The 20589-nt window shown below is 45.6% G+C and overlaps 1 protein-coding gene across 1 annotated transcript in view; it reads right to left on the bottom strand.

Moving 5' to 3' along the window:
• Nucleotides 1-20589, bottom strand: part of dnah9 (dynein, axonemal, heavy chain 9) — a 66597-nt gene that overhangs the window by 28703 nt on the left and 17305 nt on the right. Inside the window, exons 29-50 of the mRNA XM_077000107.1 lie at nucleotides 19533-19690; nucleotides 19147-19285; nucleotides 18304-18591; nucleotides 16096-16306; nucleotides 15831-15958; nucleotides 15493-15601; nucleotides 15052-15199; nucleotides 14705-14879; nucleotides 14305-14478; nucleotides 14000-14207; nucleotides 13068-13233; nucleotides 12469-12571; nucleotides 11398-11637; nucleotides 7683-7844; nucleotides 6910-7106; nucleotides 6431-6593; nucleotides 5873-5996; nucleotides 5429-5571; nucleotides 4938-5099; nucleotides 4188-4421; nucleotides 1000-1260; nucleotides 326-751 (exon numbers count right to left, since the gene is read on the bottom strand). Of these exons, the coding sequence (XP_076856222.1) occupies nucleotides 326-751; nucleotides 1000-1260; nucleotides 4188-4421; nucleotides 4938-5099; nucleotides 5429-5571; nucleotides 5873-5996; nucleotides 6431-6593; nucleotides 6910-7106; nucleotides 7683-7844; nucleotides 11398-11637; nucleotides 12469-12571; nucleotides 13068-13233; nucleotides 14000-14207; nucleotides 14305-14478; nucleotides 14705-14879; nucleotides 15052-15199; nucleotides 15493-15601; nucleotides 15831-15958; nucleotides 16096-16306; nucleotides 18304-18591; nucleotides 19147-19285; nucleotides 19533-19690 (4119 nt within the window). The remainder of the gene's footprint in view (nucleotides 1-325; nucleotides 752-999; nucleotides 1261-4187; nucleotides 4422-4937; nucleotides 5100-5428; nucleotides 5572-5872; nucleotides 5997-6430; nucleotides 6594-6909; nucleotides 7107-7682; nucleotides 7845-11397; nucleotides 11638-12468; nucleotides 12572-13067; nucleotides 13234-13999; nucleotides 14208-14304; nucleotides 14479-14704; nucleotides 14880-15051; nucleotides 15200-15492; nucleotides 15602-15830; nucleotides 15959-16095; nucleotides 16307-18303; nucleotides 18592-19146; nucleotides 19286-19532; nucleotides 19691-20589) is intronic.

Raw genomic sequence — 20589 nt, 5'->3', positions numbered from 1 at the left:
CTTGAGAAGCTCTGGAAAGTTCTAGAAAAAGTTAGACATCTCATCAAAGAAACCATGCTGGGCTAGTAATAACCAAATCGAGAAACACAATTATGAAGACATATATTCACCACTTTGAAGTCTAAAACACCAAACATTCCAGCATACACTTGGCGTACACTCAGCAGTTGAAACATGGCTAAACCACTGTGTTATCATTTCTGAACTCACAATACCTTTGCAGAGAGCGTCTAATGTAATGCAACAAAGCATCAGAGCATTTTCAGGAATACATTCTTGGAGACACAAAGAGAACAATATGAGACTCAAATCCAGGCTAACTCACGTTGATTTTTGCCTTGATGATGGAGAGTTTCTCCTGAGCAGAGGCCAGCTCTGCGTTGGCCTTGTTCAGGGCCTGCCTCTTGGGCTCCACTTCGCAGTAAACCTCATAAAACTTCACAATGTTAATGACCCATGAGCACAGGCCTGCCGCTGCATTGGATTTGGCAGCCACCAGCTCGGGTTTGAACTCCACGTCCTGCAGGTACGGCTGGATGGCCTTCAGGCAGTTCTCGTGGATGTTCTCCTTGTTGAAGTTGATCAGCGAGTCCAGGAAGGCGTCCACTTTGGCCATCATCACCTTGGCTGCTCTCCAGCTGCGGTCCTTGGGAACGCGGCCACCCGCGGCGCTGAGGACCATGACGGCAGCGGTCACGTTGGTGACGGCTGCCACGGGAGACCCGAAAGACTTCAGCTCTGTCAGGTTGTTCTACAATACAGAATTCAACATTTTAATAAAACTACACTATTTATAAACTAAATATATCATATATTAAACACTAAACATGAATTTATGCCATCATGTCTAAGGTAACTATGGATAGAAATCACTGGGGACCAGTTAGCATGATGCTAATTTTCACTTGAATGTATTTCTGTGTTATTCAGTGTTATTTGTGTTCAGCTTATGACAATGCAACAAGGCCAGAGCCAATTTGTGTGGTGCTGTACTCTGACCTTGTTGAGCGTGTTGAGTGCTTCCTGGGCTGCCAGTAGGGCGGGCTCAGCCTTGGCCAGGTCCTCCTCACAGTCCTTCTGCTTCCTGCTGACCACCACGGTGATGTTGGCCACCTTCTGCTCCTCCTCGTCAGCCACGGCCTTCTCCCGGCTCACCTTCTCCGCCTCTACGCCCACCACCTGGATCAGCCTGTCTGCGTCCTCATTCTTCTGCTTTAGGTCCACCTCCTGGGCTGCCAGCTTGGCCTTCAGGTCATCCACCTACCGCGGGAGTGAAGCAACTCAAGTTAGGGCAGAGGAAGTGCATACGCCTGTGAAGATGAGACGAAATAATTGAAGAAAATGTGTGTGGTGAATGAAGTTGCTGTGCTGTACTAATGCAAAGGGTTTATTGCATAAAGTTCCAACTGCAAAGGACTCTGTATAACACTTAAGCTGTAAGATGTATGCGTCAGGAACACCAAATTCGTCATTATCATGTAATTGCATCGCCTGAGCTTATGAATAACAGATCATTTGTTTTTGTTTTGGAGTCCAGGGTAAAATTGTATTTATGATTTTATCTGAGAAATGAGTATGCTGTCATTTTTAATTGATAAAAAAAAATCTCTCCCAGGCAAGAACAATAGCACGAACAACTGTTTGTATAGATATGACTGATGTGGATAGTTTAATAGACAGACTTTTCTAATCACAGGACCTCATTATGTTATTGCTGCTGACGTTGTCAGCCAAACATTGTGAGAGAGGGAAAAGTCAATCAGAGGAGAAAACTGGAATAAAGGAAACAGAAAAACACGAGGAGTGAGCAATTAGCTCTGGAACTGTCGTCAGCAACAATCTGAAGCGACGTGGTGGTCCGACAAACGACACAGTGAGATGAGTGAAGTGGAGGAAGTTGCTCTGCAAACTCTTCTCAAGGTGGTACATGAGAAATCAAAAACAGATTTTTTTTTTCTAGCTTCCAAATGAGCTGATTAGCCACAGGAAAACGAGACGTCTGGGACAAACCGCCTTCGGGGTAGCAGGACTGCGAAACACACACAAAATCAACTTGCTATCATGTGGGTAATTAAACTGATGAATAGTAGGTAGAGATGATGGAGTACTAATTGCCCGCAAAGCGCAGTTAGAAAGCACACTTAAACCCCTCTTCATCGGAGTCTTTCCCTCTGTACTCTCCAAACGACATGAAACAGCTATAATGATCCCCACTTCAGCCAAAGAGAAGATACTCGGGGAGGTACACGCTGCTCCTGTTCCAGAGGCTGCACCACACAAAGGACGGAGCTTTGACGAAAGCCCGCGCCTCCGAAATGACCTCATAAACCCCACCGCTGCTCCTCGTCCCATCAGCCATGCAGAAAGCACCACTGCACACACCACATGAAATGCGACTTAAAGACATCCATGCTAAAATAATATGTACACAGGCGTTTCTACATACTAAAGCCCACAATATCTTATCATACAAGGTTTGGGGGGTAAGAAGAGGTCTTCATTTGTCTTACTGGAAAGAAAACATCCCAAACTCTTATATTGTGATGATACATGAAGTGCTGTATGCTTTCAAAGAGAAGAACAGAGGTGAAGTAGCAGTAATATGGTCTCTGGTCCTAAAGCAATGAAAAATAAATATAATACACAAAGTCATGGAACTAATAAAGCATAACCTGGCATAGATCCAAACGAGGTCTCCTGCATGTGGGTAGGGACCAGCTAGTTTGCATCAATATCCACTAATTACATCTTACAGCAGTCCCACTTTAATAAAGTAGATTGGAGCAACACCAATAAACTTTCAGCCTCATTAACACCTACTTCTTATTCGTAGACCCAGCACGAGCCCTTCTCCACCCAGCCTCCTTCCTCCCGGTCTTCCTCATCAGTCCCTGAGCCCTTCATCTAAACAGGCCTCTCCAGTGGGCGTCAATCTTTCTCAGCACAATGGAACGTTTGGGCTGAAGTTTAGAAAGATTCACATCAGATCCGTTGCCCACCTCTCCTTCTCTAGAAGTGCAATCTATGTGCGCAAATGAGCTTTCCAATTGCTTATCCATCGAAAGCGCGGCGGGGCCCAGGATGTAGCCCTGAGGCTATTAGTTGGGAATGAGGAGAGTGTTTCAGCAGGTCTGCACCTCTGGGATTCACACCCACCCTCCCCTAACCTGACACAGGCAGCTTCAGAAGAAACCTGCAAAACCACAGCACAGCTCTTAGTGCTGATAACATTACACAAGCAGCCACTGGAATTAACCAGCGCTAAAGCCAAGCAGCATTACGAGGGTAATAACAGGCACAAACAATATTCTAGAGTCACAGCAACAACAGCCCTTTTAGTGGGGCGATCAGACAATATTAAGCTAATTTCAACAAAGTTTATGCTTACTAAAATCAAGCTGCTTATTCAGAGATGATGTTCAGTCATTAATTTATTCCACAGACCTTTCTGACCCTTATTAAAATGCACATCATGTGTGAAGCACACTACAGAATTGACATGATCTGACCCACTCCCTTTCCTGAAAGCAACAGGAAAAGTTAATGGCACAAAAAAGGCAGTGGGGCAGTAATGGGAACCGACTCCAAAGAGAACCAATTAAAGCCCGTTCTATTTGGTCTTTCCAAAGAGACGTCTATGGGGATGGCATTCAAAAATAAAATGGCTTGTGCCAAGAAGAACGCATTGATGTTAATTTCTGTGATGGCTCTTTTTGTGTGTGTGTGTGTGTGTGTGTGTGTGTGTTGCCGCTGAGGATCCAGATAGTATGCAGTTAATCTTGAGATCATTGGGTGCTAAAATGGTATGCCACTGTGACCTCCATAATAGCCACTGGGTATGTATAAATAAGTATATATTTTCACAATTGCTGCAATTTGTCCTTGTGGCGTTAATGATAATAAAGTACTAGAAGACCCATGTAGGAAGGGGCTGCTTCCTTTTGGTTTTTATGTCACTTATAATGACTCCAATTATTTAAGCTGGACCAGGCTGGACAAACCTTTAATTAAAATATGTTGAAATATGTGATCCATTCCATTACATCTTCATCTTGCCCATTCAGTGTTCAGGAATGAGCACATAAGCTGACTGGATAGATGGTTTAAAGGTAGAGATTGTACAGTACACATAAAGCTCTCCTCAGCAAATTGAGGCTTAACTAATGTGGGCATGGTGGAGGACGCACCTGAGCAGAGGTGCTGTTGAGCTTCTCCAAGCCGTTTTCAAGCCGCTCCATTTTAGTGGTGAGGTCCTTCCTCTTGAGGGCCAGCAGGTTCCTGTACAGCTTGATCTGCTCTAGGAAGGACTTGGGTGTTGTGTAGTTGTAACGCCTCTCGTTAGCCAAGTAGTCCTTTGAGGTCTTGTTTACGCTGATATGGACGTAAGCCATAAACTTACTCACAGACTCCTTTATTTCTGGCTAGACAAGAGAGAGAGAAAAAAATCTATTTTTTTTTCCAAGTGTAAGAGAACAGCACCTTGCCAGAGGTGTCAGTGTCACTGCATTCGCTTCAGATAATCATTTCATTTCCTCACGAATATAATGCAGAGAACGTCTTCACACCACCCTGTGCAGCCTAATTATTTTCGTCATGACTCCAGGCTTCCTGACTTGCAAAAAATTGCACTCTGCACTAAACTATATTAGCAGCTGAATTTGAGAGTCTCTCTCACTAAGAGACCACACAGGACTGTCGCTTGCAGTAAAAGCAGTGCAATTTTGTGCTGATTAATCCACTACTGTCAGGCTGTCAGGCTCAGGCTGTGATTGGCACAAGTGGGACAGGCTGTTACATCTACAACTAGAACACATTTCTGATCCCTCTTTTCCAAGGTGCTGAGCATTGTGGTTTGCGATGTCCACCTATGCGGTGTGACCCGCGGTATGACCTGCGGTGTGACCCGTGGTGTGACCCGCGATGTGAGCGCTTCTGACCTCGATGTGCTCAACCTCGTGTAAGAACCTCAGGCTGACTGACTCCAGGGCCTCCTGCGGCCACTCGTGAAACCAGTCGATGGCTGTGCAGTTCACCACGGCCGGGAACTTCCTGCTGCGCACCCGCAGCTTGCTTCCCACTGGGGAGAAGCACAGTGCCACCTGCAGGATGGGTGATAGATCAATGAGACACCCTGGCCAGCCCTTACCTAAGGAAACCCTACAAGAAACACACCTTCCAAAAACCAAAACAGACCACAGTCTACCCATTTTTCCCACCTCCACAAATTCTCTACTCTGTTTATGAACACAAGGAAATTTCCACCTCTGTGGCAGGATAGATTCACTTTAGAAATACAGGAGTACAATTTTTGATTGTACACATTATATCACAAGGACAAAGTGTCTGCTGCCCTTTCGGATGGAGAACGGTGTCATTTTTTTTGCATTACGGATGCATTCGATGCCATGAGTCACCCATGCTCCCACACCTTGAGTTGGCGGCGGACTCGGTCGATGAAGAACTTCCAGCAGTTCTCTCTGCTGTCCAGGAGGCCAAGGGCACGCACTTCGTTCCGCACACCGCTGACGATGTTCTCCACCTCGTCGTCGGGGAACAGGTCTGGGATCTCACCTGTGTGGGAGGGAGAGAGGCTGACACATGGGCCAAGACGAGGTGCCGACAGCTAAGAGGCCCTGGTGCCCTGTTGAATTAGCAGAAGTGAATACTCCACTAGGCCCAGACTGTGGGTGCTGTAGTTAAAGGAGACATATCAGAGCACAGCTCACCACGTTTATATTTAGTCGGACAGACCCATGCAGCATGATGAATCCATGCATCAGAAACACAAAAAGTGCTACGTCCCTGCTACTCTGGCAGCGGGAAAAGAGCGGTGCTGTAATGCCAGTGGGCACGGACCCACAGCGGCACTTACCAGATGCCAAAAGGTCGTTGACTAACACCAGGAACTTCTCATCTGCGACCTGGGCATCTGTCATGAGAAGCACTGTGCCAACATTCTTTACCCCGGCTTTGATGTACAGGGTGCCCAAATCGTTCTGAAAACAAACACACACACACACACACACACACACACACCCCTCAGCCTGCCATTCCCCACGAAACACGTCCCCAGGAACAGCTGGGATGAAATATGCGGTGGACGTAAAGTTGATGAGCTAGAGCCCTCCACATTATCACGAGATGCCAAAGAGGCTCTCTGTACACTTGTTAATTATTCAAATGCTATTGGCTTTAGCTCCTGCAGAGCTGTCCAGCACATTCATATAAAAGATTTATATTCCTATGAGAAACACTGCAACAATACAGCAAATGGCAAAAAAAAAACAACAACCCATGACAATGGTATCTCATCAATATGTCAACTCATCATTAAGAGTGGTGCAATGTTAATGGTCCATGGAATGTGTCTATAGAAAGAAGAAGCACTCTCATAATGTTTCGCAGCTCTTTGTGATATTGGAGGCAGCACCTTAAGGTCCGTGATGTTGTATCCTTTCTTCAGTGTGATCTGGAAGACCTCGAGGGAGCTGATGAAGGCCGCCAGTCGCGTCAGACTCTGTTTGCCGCTCCCGCCCACCCCCACCAACAGGGCGTTCCCCCGAGGAGACTCCAGGATGCGGTTGATGCGACAGCTGAACCAGACGAGAAGGGCGGAAAAGCAGGAATGATAAAGGAAATTACAGTTGTTGTTGCAGAGCGGAGCACAGTCATTATCATCATCATCGCCATCGTTATGCTCCTCCTCATCGTCATCAAGAACATTATCATAATCAACCTGACTCTTTCCTCTCATCTCCGTCCTCATTGGTATTGAACTGTTGAGGCTGGGACAGTAGTATAAAATATAAGAACCACATCACGATCCACTAACAGGCCTTAGCACATCTGCTCCCTGATCACAGACGATCTCGGAGCAGGTGCTGGATCACCTTCCTCTCCCCTCCTTACATATGAGCCATGGCATCCTCGAAGAGGACGAGGTTGAGAGCGGCGTTGACTTCATTGTAACTGTCGAGCACCTCCAGGAGGGTTTTGTTCAGGCTCTCCCAGGACGGCACAGGCATATATCTGGGCTCGCCGATGCCCAGGGCAAAGTGGCAGTACATATTCATCACCTTGGTCTCCTCCAGGGCCTCCTCCATATCCTGTCAGGAACACCAACTTGTCTTAGCACACCATCAAATATTAAACCTTGATTAAAAACTCCAGCATGTCATTGTCTTGGGAGGGGACCCTCTCCAATTCCATTAAAATTCTTTTCACCCAGAGTACTGGCCCCTTTTGTGTTTCAATTGACACCGTTAATGTAATTCTTTCTTTCCCATCTCTGCACCCAGTGCTGCTTGTTGGCTGGCTTCCTTTCTTGACGGGTTCGTTAAAAACGTGAGCACAGCAGGGCCGGGCAGATTTGACTGGACAGTGCGTCTGTATGTGAGCGTTTGTGTGTGTGCGTGTGTGTGTCATGAACATGGGGTGTCAGTTCTGTCTCTCTAGCGTGACTCTTTGATAAACTCAGGGAGTCGGGGGGTGGAAAAGAAAAACTATTCAACACTTTCTTCTTCTCCCTGCATCCTTTCTATCCCCCCTTAATTTGCTGGACTGATGGCGGCCGGGCTGACAGGGTTTTGCTCTGATTAACGCAGCACTGGCTGGAGCGCTGTAGCCTCACCCCACCTAATGACACCGCCCGCTTCGTCAGCCTCGCAGCCCAAGCCCCTCACCTCGTAAAGCTTCCCCACTGTTTCCCACTGCAGCTTGTCAAAGGCGGCAAAGTCCTTGTCTTCCACCATCTTGTCTCGGTAAACACGGTTGGACTCGTGGAGATATATCTTCACTAGGTCCTGAGGGGTCTTCAAGCACTCGCTTTTACAAAAAAGAATGCCCTGAAAACGTTAGAATGGACAGTTGTTTTAATTCAACACCAAAATCGAGCAAAGAATAAGCTGTTTCAACAGAATAAAGAGGTTTGTTATGCACTACTCTGGAGGGCAGGCATCCCACACTCAAATTCTGAAAGCTCAAAAATCAAGTGGCTTGGGCCTGTCTATCTACCAGTCTACAGGGAGCAGCACGTCCCATTTGTCAAGAACAGTTGATTTCTGATGGGTGTTATATCCTCCCTGTGAATTCATTACATATCATTAATTATTAAATGCCATGGGTATAATATTTTTCTTCAATAGAGGAGACTGACAGTTCTGTTCTAATAAGTCCTCTAAAGTCAGGAGATCCATGTCAACAATTGGCAAAAAGCCCAAGTATACAGAGCTCCTAACACTGAATAGAAAGAATGACTACACCCCCCCCCCCACCCACACACACACACACACACACACACACACACACACACACACACACACACACACACACACACACACACCCCCCCCTCCCCCGCCTCACAATCTGGATCTATAGCTGGGCCTATAAATCAAGAGAAGAAATAATCTCTCGCTTATGCAGGTAGATTAACCTCCACCTTAGCCTCAATCCCCCCTTGTTTCTGATAGGCTGTTCATTCTACATCAAACAATACAGACTTCTCTGCTCAGATTATGTTGCTAAGGTGCTTTACTGGCCTGCTTTCAGCATCTGCACCGAGCCTCATTACCTCCTAATGGTTTGTTATTAACTGGAGCTCCCTTTCACCACAAGCGGCTGTATGTCACTGAACAGGACTGGCTGAACAGACCCATGGCAGCTCTCAGTCAGCCTCATCCAACGACAACCAAGACGAAGGTCTTTTAGCTGAGCTGTCCATTCTTTAATTAAGTGGTAGACATTTATGACAACTGGCAATTAATCATGTTTCTGACATCCTGTCCGCTGAAGCCTATCTCTGGTCCCCAGGTACACAGGTACACAGCGCAGGCAGCTTCGGAGGGGCTCCATCGGGCCAACGGTGGTGAGCAGCAAGGCTAAACTCTATAACGTAGGTATAGTGTAATGGGTCGCAATGCAGCCTGTCCTGTGGGGGACTGGGGTTTGGTTCTCTGTCTAGACAAGTACACCATGCTATTCTAATAAGGCTAGTAACGCTATATTTGCTGACCTCAAGATTGAAATTATAAGCTGCACTGGAAGAGTCATATGTTAACGGAGCACACCGACCAAGGCTCCTCCCACACCGAGCCTGTGAGGGTAGGGGTGGAAACGCGGTCGCATTCCTGCCCCATGTGCACAGCTATCTGAGCAAACGATCCAATTAGTCATCCATTGCATGTGAGGTGACGCGGACGCTGTCTGGTGTGACATGGAGTGAGTGATGGGTGTGATGTAAACACAGGACAGGGAGGCTAGAGCTCATCTGCTGCGTCACTCCCAGTCACTCCTGCCGTCATCAGGATATCTGTGTGATGCAGAATACAATATCTAGGCGTAGATGTTATTTAAAAGGAGAGCTTCCGTTCAAAAATCTGAATGCTGGTTTCTACATTCTGACAGCACTCTGTCTTGTCAAATAATTCGCTTCTGATGAGGTGGTGAGGTGTGTTTTGTGAGGTGCCCTCCTCTGAAAGTCTAATAAACTGATTTATGGTTGTGTCACGGTGAGTCACAATTCCATTCGTCCCTACAGCCTTGTCTGCAAAGCACCTCAGGACACAAATGCGCGCGCGCGCACACACACACACACACACACACACACACACACACACACACACACACACACACACACACACACACACACATGCAGCAGACTGCCGAGCATTCTACCTCCTAGGTATAGCAGACCCTACAGAAAACAGGAGGCTGTCAACTCACAGTGGGGCCTTCACGGCACTCACTGATGGATTTAGCCCTCACTGGAGCCTAATTATCTAGGAATCCACATTCACAGGCTCTAAATTAATTACTTTATTCCTGTCAGACCAGACCAGCGCTACTGTGAGATTATTTGAATAGGAGGAATTTATTTCCTCCAGAACTTTCAATATGTTTGGAAGAAACTTTCCATGCTATAGAGAAGAAAATGTCTCCCTATATACGGTTTCAGTTTTAAAATGGCTCCCTATTTACTGTTTCAGTTCTAAACTTGGCCAAAAATTGAGCCTTTGGGCCACTGCTGAGTATAACGGTCAGTTATTGGCGTAATGTATCATAAACCAATTACCTCTGAGAAAGTAATCATCAAGTACTCAACTTCTCTGTCCTTCATAAAAAAACAACCCAAATGTAACAGCTGTTCAAAATGAATAATGGCCAAAAAACATTCAGGTCCTAAGGGTGTGTGTGGGGGTGTGTGTGTGGGTGAGTGCGTGTATGTGCATGTGGGTGAGCACGCGTGTGTGTGTATGTGTGTCTGTGTTGAGGCTGGGGCTGGAAAAGAGCCTAAAATGCAGAGGACTTAAGAGATTGCTCTTAGGTAACTCTCTCCTGTCTATGTCTCCTCAGGTAGCTGTACTGGGAGCTGAATTAGTAAGGCAAAACTACAGCCAGCTCTTCAAATACTCTCTCAGTTTCCTCATCTGCTTCTCCCTCTCCCCCTCTGTGTCTCCCTCTCTCTCTCTCTCTCTCCCTCTCTCTCTCTCTCTCTCTCTCTCTCTCTGTCTCTCTTCCTCACACTCTCTCATTTTGCTTCATTACTGTGGCAGTACTGAAAACAATGAAGAGGAGTTCAGAGGCCAGTCTCCTTTTTCTGTCTTTCATCTTCTCCATACCAGCATTAAAGCATTTTCCTTATTCAAAAAATCCCCTGGGGAGTCAACACTAGTCTTGTCTAAGCTGGCACAATAACAAGCAGAGGGATATAACTGCCATCCTTAAAAGGAACAGACACTAAACTGTTTGTGCATAAAGCTCACGTTAATGACACGGAGAGGGCTGTTTCCTCAACTCTGTTTAGAACAGAAAGTGGGAAGGTAATGATGAGTGCTGGGAGAAACATCCCTCGCAGAGTAAAGGAGTTTGTTTTCTAGGTACATTGTTAACCGATACAATTTCCATTCGATTAAGCAGATTAAGAAAGAAAACACGGTCCGATTAATAATTCATTTAAGAGATTCATTTACGCACAGAAGGGGAGACCTTTTGGGTCAGAAAGGAGTGATTTTAGACAGATATATGCCAAGAGGATGCCACCAGGCATATTTAAGTTTGAATTGGTGTAGTCATTTAAATACATTAAAGTATAATACCTGTGAGATGTAATCTATTCACCTTTCCTTTATACTACCCTCTAACTCATTTCAAATTTTGAGCTTTGCCTTCAAATCAATAGTCATTTAAAAGAAAAATTACTTAGAGTGTCTTCACTCTCCACTGCTGAAAGGTTTATGAAAGCAACACTATAAATCTAAGCGGAGACATAATAAGGCCCCCAAAACGTTAATTACAGCTCGAAAACAGGCAGAATCAGCACTGAGGGCTGTCAGAGGCATCTGGGATGTGAAGTTGGTTGGCTCACATGAATAATTCATGTCCCTGTCTGGGAATATGTACCTGGAAAATGTTGGAGAGGTCACGCAGGTTAAAGACGTAGTGGAACTTGACGGCGGTGGGCAGGAAGGTGGCGGCCACACGCTGGTGGAGGGCCAGGGCTAGCTGGACCAGAAGGGGGCAGCTCCTCTGGAGAGCCGGGCCAAACCCAACCCCGCCCAGGTGCTGGCTGAGAATGCTGCAGTAGATGGTGCTGAGGGCGTCCGCCCCGGGGAAGGACAAAGCAAACACGGAGAAGTGGCGCTGCGGAGACAAAGGGACAGGGAGGATGGGCCCGAGTGGACATGGCCGGACCGGATGTGCCAGAACCACGTGCTCACTGAGCTGAATTCCACAGCTTCTGATGTTGGGTTCAGAAATGGGATGACTTGATATGCAAGGCAAGAGGGTGTGTGTGTGTGTGTGTGTGTGTGTGTGTGTGTGTGTGTGTATGTTTTCAAAACATCTACGTAATACATGTTCACATTTTAGTACTAGTTTGTGTATGTTCCAGGTCTGTGCCCCAGAGTGCAGAGCAGATTAGTTAACCCAAAGTGCCAGGGAGAAGTCATCACTCTCTCCTTTGCGAACCCAGTCTGGCTGGAGTTAACCTCAAGCCATCTCTCTCTTTTTGAGAGGTGCTGTAGAGGCACAGAGCTTAAAATGTGTGTGAGAACCAATGTTCCCATCCAATTGGCTGGTATATGACTGGAAGAGACCCAGTGACATTAAACACTCTATTCAAGATAAGCATGATTAATGTGGACATTAGGGACAATACGGACATGGATTAACACAAGAGTCTCTTAGAAGCATTCCCTCATTCTCTTTTCATATTTGGTGCTATTAGCTAATTCAAATGCCACAAAAACCACCTTTTGTACTGCAAATCAAAGGAAAAAGCTACCTAAGAAATTGGGAAGGAATCCAGAATTGATCAGCCTGGATTTTTTTTAACGATCCACCAGATTAGATAACTAATTACTTTTTAGGTATTTGAGAATCAGTAACCGACTGCATTTTCCATGTAGTGAGCAAACTGCTGAGATGGCATGTGTGTGTTTGCGGTGAGTGTGTGAGATGGAGTCCAGCTACCTGCAGGCGTGGGTTAATAGTGAAGCTGCCAGCAGTGGGATTCATGCAGGACACGTACTGCACATTGTGGATCTCCTTTAGCTGCAGTTTAGTCCTATCGTACCTGAGGAGACAGCACCCCATCACACACACACACACACACACACATATACACGCGCACACCTATACACAAAATCTGCATGCACATCCTGCCTTTGCCCATATTGACTGCAGTTCAAAAAGATAAACTGACCTCAGCGATGTCTCTCCATCTTAAATCTAATGCACCTCAGACATATAAGGCAAAATAACAAACCTCATGACAGATGTGTCAAAAAGTGCTCAATCTGTTCAAATTTCCTCATCAAATACCACATACGCCATCAGCCTCGGTTGCACACATCACAGCAATTACCTGCTAACACAAATTCACACCCACGCAGGGGTGTCTCGGGAGAAAAGATATTCTTAGCAGGACGGAATCATAGAATTGTTTATTTGGGCCCCGACAGTCCTACCCTAACATCACGGTTAATAATGCAGAACCTGTCGCAACACAGTCCAGCACAACAGCTTCATATAACCCACACTAGGTAAGGGAGTGGTGGTGTTGGGAGTACCAGTGGTGGTAGTCCATGTGCTGGCGTGTGAGGGTGTGTGGCTGCACTGTGCCGTAGGCGTCCACCTCCGGCATGTTCATGTCGTCTATAAAGTAGATGAGCTTCTTGCTTCCAGGAGGACCATAGTTCCTTCCTGCTTTCTTCTCCAGGGGTTTCTCTAAAACAGCTGGTGGGACCACATTAAAACAGGACACATTAATCCACTTCTAGTGTCCTTTGAAACCCCAGCACGTACATTTGTTTTGTGTTAATGGCCATTTTGCGTTATTGCGTACGCGAACATCACCAAGCAAGTGTGGGTAATGAACCGCCTATTTGCAGCCTCATGAATACAAGATTGAGATGACGCAACATATTTATAAAACAATTAGCACAGCAGAAAAAACAAAAAAACAAAAACAAAACCCCAGCATGGCTCACAGAGCCACTTAATTGCTAGTGCACCGCCGCCCAGCTTTGAATACGCGTCTCCCTTTTTCGTCTTGTGTCTGCTCTTTTTGAAGAGTGACCTGCAGTTCATGGTCCCTGGCGTGGATGAGCGGAGGCAGCTGGGCCCGGGTCTGTGCGCACCACGGCGTGATAAATATCAAACTCAACATATTGAAAAGGCAGGAGAGGACAACGGGACAAAAGAGCAGCCGACGCCCAGAGAAAGAGGCGGCGTCTTGCAGCTTCGAGACGGCTCCGCCTCCATATCGCCATCGCCGAGGAAATAAATAAAATAAAACCCTCTGTTCATGTCAGAAAGGCATTAAATAGGAAGAATTTTATATTGAATGAAATGAATGTGAAATGCTGTTTCTCATACAGGAGAACACACGTACACACACGCACACACATGCACACACTCATGCACACTCACTCACACACTCTTACACACACACACACACACACACACACACACTCACACACACACACATGCACATATGTACCCTGCAGCATGGCTGATGTGGTGTAGTAGTTGAAGGGGACATTTTTGATGGTGTATTTCTCCGGGTCTAGGGAGGCGAGCTTGCTTCCCACTAGGACAGATTTGCCAGTGCCGGCGTTTCCCACCAGCATGACCGGCCGCCTCCTCTCCAGCAGGCGGTCCATGAAGTAGCTCACCCGGATGGTCTCGGTGGTGTGGACCAGACACGCCTGCTCGAGGCAAACACATAGGAGTTTTAAAGGCTGGCCAGTAGTGGTCAAATTTAGTTAGTAACAGTTAGTAATTAAGGTAAATATAAAGACCAACCTGAAGTGGCATGTCTGGGTCCATTTCAAATTTAGGCACCATTTTAGACCATGGCTCAAACTTCTTAGACTCTGGGTCAATGTAGTAGTCAAACACAGTGCCTTGAGAGGGGAACTTGATGGTTTTGAACTCAGTGACCCACCACTTACTGAATTCCACTCTGTAATCCACTAGCTGCACAGATAGGTATACAGTTTTAATCCCCCAAATTGTATATGCTTAACAAGCTTCAAAAGACAAGATTAAATGCCAACACAGCCAAAGAAATAAAATTAAGGGAATTTAACACCAACTGTGGTACTGTATTCAAAGCTGCGTTATTATCTTATGCAATGGATTGAAGACAATTGTTTGAGATATTTGAATAGAAGGCAAATACAGTTAATAATGTTCATTATACCTGGTCTTGGAACAGGGCTCCTCCGAAGGCCCAGATGGCTGCAAAGACAAAGTAGAGTTCATACAGATCTTTGTGGCAGTCTGGAGGAGTGTGTTCTGGGGTCAGCAAACACTCTAAGAGGTGACAGAGCATCTGCACTACACTCTGTTCTGGGATCGGGATGATCTTCTTGAATCTGAAGAAGAACACAGCAGACAGCCATTTCAATGTGTGCACTAGGGATTTGTCAGAACGACCCAGCATCGTTATTAGAGTGGCAAAACAGAAAGTGAAGGGACTGTGCAGTGTGCCGCCGAACACAATATGTAGCAAAATGTGAATCTAAAAGGAAGAACTTTCAGTGTTACCTTGACCTGAGAGTGTCAAGACAAGGTGGGAGGTACTTGTCAAACAAAATAGTCAGATTGGCCTTCTCTGACTGGATTTCTCTCCCGTCAATCCAACTTGACACAGGTGGATTCCAACCTAAATCTGCCGGGTTGATGTATAATATACCTGTGAAGACCAATTACAGAAAATGATTCCAGAACTGTGATTGGATCATATGCTCAAAAACAAAACTGAACACTAAACTCTTTTAATGAACCACATTCAAGCTCTGACAAAGTGGTTTTCAGTTCAGGAAATAAAGAAGCCTCTGCAAATCAGCATTATAAATGCATACATGAATAATATTTTCCCAGTGTTGTTCTCATTTAGTAGTTCTGTTTGATTTCATAAACTCTAAATGGGCCTTTAAGAATGAAAGATATGTTGGAAGACCACATGAGAGAGGAGAGGTGGCCTACCGGCTCTGGAGACCGTCGCTGGAGTAGCTGTGCGGAGGTGGCTAATCTCAAACACCAGCCTCATTGTGGGGTTCAAAGGAATTCTCTCATTACTGGCCAGAGTCAGCACCTACACCGTTCCACACCAACGCAGACACATGTATAATCAGCACACTTTTCAAGTGAAACGTACGTCCACAGTATACGTAGTGTATGTCCACTCTTTCTGGAATGTTCTAAACAGCTGGCCAATTACAGTCATGTACATGATTCTGTAAGCAAACTGTATGAGCAGTTCAGTAGTAAGACTCAAGAGAATGCACTGTGGTGAACTGAAATCTGACGACTCGGAGCTGTACCTTGTTATCGTCCATTACTGTGTTCAAAGACTCAATCCACATCGGATCAATATCGCCATCCAGCACAATCCACTTGGGCCCTGTATGGGTGATGTTGGCCAACTCCCGCATGATATTAGAGAAAAGCCCTGAAATAAAATCCTATTCTCAGTGTCATGCCACATAACAATGGAAAACTCTAGAACACAACAAATGTGTGGGAAAAAAAGAAAGAAATAACAGACATTTTTAAAGTGGCGGGGAGAACGTTAGAGCTAGACCTTACCATCTTTCCATTCTCGGGTGGCTGGGTTTATGATGCCAAACAGCTCATCATTGGTGACAGCTTTGGGATTGAGGTCGGCCCACACAGGCCTGCGTTTCATGTTCTGGTAAGTCTTGTGGAGTGACTTGAGCACCTGGGACTTGCCCGTGCCAGCATTGCCCACCACGAACACAGAGTGTCGCACAGCGAGCAGCTCCTCTAGCTGGACCACCTGAGGGAGCAGAGTTTTGGTTTTGTATGCAGGCATTTCACAGCTACACAGCTAAACAGCTACACCGGGTTTTGTTTCTGAGGTAAGAAACCAACAGAACACTGTGAAAAATTAAACAATCCCTGACATGTTGAAATAACTGCAAGAGGTGGTTGCCTCTTAGGAGTCAGATCCCTGGTGAAGATCAGGCCGCTTTGTAGGACTCAGCTGGGCTGAACGTTAACACGATTAGGACATTTCTGGAGCACGATGAGAACAAGAAACATTAAACAGGAGGACCCCTCCTGCAGAGAAAGCAAGAGTGGGAGGGAGGGAGGGAGGGATGGAGGGAGAGAGAGAGCGAGGGATGAAGAGGAAGTGACAGAAAGAGTGAGAAAGAGAGAGACAATGAGACACAGGCACTTGCAAGAGAAAGTGAGCAGAAGCCAGAGAGATAAAGAGAAGAGAGTGAGAGAAATGGAGAGAGAGAGAGAAGAGAGAGAGAGAGAGAGAGAGAGAGAGAGAGAGAGAGAGAGAGAGAGAGAGAGAGAGAGAGTGCGATGGCATGTTCAATCAATGGCATTGACGTCGCTCCCCATCGGGCTCTTCAGAGCTGCTTTGCCGTCTCAAAGGGCCGAGTGATTGCAGCACTGATGTGATGTCTATCAGGGAAGACGGCTATTGGTAGACGAACACTTAACCCTGTGTCCCCCGCCACCCACCCGTCTCCCTCTCTCCCCTCTCCCTTCCTCAGGCAAATCAAAGGGTGAGCCGGGTCCCAGAGTTCACGCCGTCAGACAGGACAGAATGCCTTCAAATCCGCCGTGCTGGAATCAGGTGCCTGGATGTCTCCCCTCACACCGTGGCAGGGGTTAAACACCTCACTCGGAGCTCAGCCTGCTCTGATGGAGTGCTGTTATGCTGTTTGGGTGGCACTTTGACCCGCGTGAGATTGCACTTATTTCCCCTGGCTCCTGAGAGAGCGGCCGAGCTGATATCTGAGGCTCCGTCTAATGTTGGAAATTAGAACTCAGCCCAGGCACCTGAGGCACTATTACACTGTAATTCCTGCTTCCTTGTATTTGTCCAATATATCCAGTTCCAGACTCCTTTGACGCTAATGTCTATTTGCCTCAAACACAACAGCAGGTTTATGGCTCTTAAAGGAAGGCCCTGTTTGAGGAAAGAAGAGGCATAGAGGAGGCCGGAAAAAAAGTGTGATTGCCACATCCATCAAGGCCCCTGGCTATCTTTCCGTTGGTGACACTGTGACATTTTGAGCCCTTCTGAACCTCCCACCAGGGATAGCTGCTCTGTAGCACCTGTCGGTTGTGGGCAGCTGTGTGATTATGGAGACAGTACTTCAAAGATAAATGGCTACATTTTAAAAATCTATTATATTGCATAAACAAGCAGCAGCTTATTAGGGTCTATCTAGGAGAGCTATCGACAGCTGTGAGCTGAATTTACATACAACATGGCAATGGGTTATTTTACTTTATTACATATTGGTCTGCACATAGACCAAATACTGTATTGCAATTATACTGCTACATTGTGACTGGTATTATGTCTTCTAATATGTTATAAAGAAAATGAACCAATCACAAAATCAAACCAACCACTAATGTGAAATAAATAAAAAAATTGTGTTTTTTAGAGGATTTTTTGTTGTTTGTTGATTAATGTGAATGCCCTTATGCATCAATATCGCTTAACTTGGCTCTCTGAGATTGATCTTCATGTTCACAGCACACAAGAAAAAAAAATTAAATGCCAGTACTGAAAAGACAAATGCTGCAAAAACAATTACCAAAAACTATATTACATTCATGCAATTGTCTTTTACAAAAATAAAAAAAGTCATAACAGCACAGCTGATCACATGGATCATGTGAAACATTGTAAACCTCATGAAGCCTGACACAGCACAGCCTGTTGTCCACATCTAGCCAATCACAGTGAACTTGCTGTTTGTTCCAGTGCTCCTCCCCAACGGGGATGATGCAAAACCTCACCTTCAACACAAAGTTGTCTTCGGCTTGCAGCTTCAGGTCCAGCACGGACCTCCTGACAGACTGCTCAAAGTCCAGGTCCCTCTTGCGTGGAACGTCCAGCGCCGGGAACAGGTCCCCAATGAGGCCCATGAAGACGGGCATGTCATCGGTCACAATCTTAGGCACGTTGAAGTCGCGCAGGGCCCTCATCAGCACCTGGTCTTCTGGGCGTCCTGGATCTCCTCTCTTCAGAGAGCCAGCCACCACCAGCACAGACTTTATGGCCCGTAGGCCCCAGTCATAGTGGTCCTGAGACATGAGAGTGCATTGAAATGAGTATATTCCTTTGTTGTGAACAGTAAAACATGACTAATAACGTACACTTTGCAGCATATCTTACACACTGACAGGTTACTTTGAGGAGAGATAATTAAAATGACAGCCTCTCAGAAAAGTGCTGCTTACAGCACAAGGACATTAAAGAATAATGCACAGAATCTTAAATAGCACAGCTTTACGTCTCTTTATTGTAAAATACCAAAGCAGAGACATTTTTCCTGGAAAATTGTTGGATGCTTCATTAAATTACATTCAATGCAATAGCTTACACCTGTCAAAACAGTCAAATATTCTTGCTGCAACTGTCAAAATCTGGCCTTTGTAGAAAATGAAAAACAAAATCTAAAAAAAAAAATTGAATTTCTTTGTTGGTAGTGTCTCTTTCAAACAAAACTTTAAAGAACAGCATCTGACAGGGCAAAACTGCTGTAATACCCATCCACCCCATCTTAATATTTGTGCTGTATTAGTTGCTGACTGCGTTGTTGATTCATAAACACGCATCATAGTGTACACATGCTTCACCTGTTTGGACAGAAGCTCCTTGCAGAGCTGGTAGAGAGTGATGAATTTCCTAGCCAGCAGTCTGGCCTCGATGAAGCCCTCAGCCACCAGCATGATCTCACAGATGAGCTCGAAGTCTGGCACCACCATGGCACAGGGCCTGAGGAACAACCATGCAGTTACTCATAGAAGCGTACGCCTCTGTAACGAAATTCTGCTCGAGAACACAGTCCACAGTGCAACACAGACACACACACACAAGCGTTTAACCAAAGGGATCGATAAAACACAAACAATAGCCAACAATTATATAATGTCTCCACATGGACCCAAGGTAAGATGCTTTCCTTTTAGCCAAAGGGCTTATCCGACAACTCAAACTTTTTGCTGGAATGTCCTGCACTTACCGAAAAAGAGCTTTGAGGTTTTCAGGCAGCTCTGTCCTGCCAGCATAGCCTGGGTTCATTGTGATGAAGATTCCCACAGAAGGGACCAGTTTCACATCTTCTCCCATGAAGTTAAACCCTTTCTTCTTGTCTCGAATGGCATCTTGGATGCTTTTCACCTGATATTAGTACAGATATTCAACGCTCAAGGTTTAACTGTAGTATCACTTGAATGCTACACTTGTACACATAAGTACCATTTTCAGTGAAAAAGACGACCTTCATAAGATAAATAATTTTTTTTTCATTTTAGAGAAGATCACAGTGTTTAAGTGTGATTGGCTGTGGTGAGAGACAGAGAGAGGTGTGACAAAAGGGGAGGAGCCAACACATAGCTCATGAACATCCCCCACAGTGAGTCAAGACCGTGGAAGGCTGCCCATTTGATCTCGAGCAGTTATAACAAACGCAGCTGCAAATAAGCTGAATATTTAATAAAGAAGCCATCAAGTGCAACCTTCACCAGAAAATAACTGCATAATACAATCCACCTGTGCCATGGAACACCCGTAAGCTGTTTGTTGAATGCATATTATTCAGGGTAACTGACCCTTGCGGCACTGAAGACACATTCCTCAAGTGGCAGATAAACAGCAACATAAAAGCATTAGAAAAATGTTTCATGTTGTATGAAGCTGACTGAATAAGATAGAAGGTTGTGGCTCCCGATGTCCTTGCGTGAACTACAAACTCCACACCATCTTTAAGAATTTTGCATATTATCCCACTCAGCTAATCCCAGTTCATCTCACAAACCCATATAAAGCACAGGAGGCAGTTTGTTCTGTAAAATTCTGGTTTGCCTAGGCAATGCCTGCCCCATTTAGGCAAACTGCAGAAGTATTAGCTAAACTGCTATAGTTGCAAACTACCTCTAGGCTATTAGCATTTAAGATGGAAACAAAACATTTAGCAACAACGCTAAGCCTTCTGTGGAACACTGTGGTAAGGTGAAAGGTAGAACCAGCCTAATTTGTCTCAATATTGATATGTCTGCAGGCCCTTCTGTTTGCTTTTG

This window comes from Brachyhypopomus gauderio, chromosome 3 (genome assembly GCF_052324685.1).
Source record: "Brachyhypopomus gauderio isolate BG-103 chromosome 3, BGAUD_0.2, whole genome shotgun sequence".
NCBI lineage: Eukaryota > Metazoa > Chordata > Actinopteri > Gymnotiformes > Hypopomidae > Brachyhypopomus > Brachyhypopomus gauderio.
Note: the sequence above shows the minus strand (reverse complement) of the source record. Positions and strands in the feature narration are given on the sequence as shown.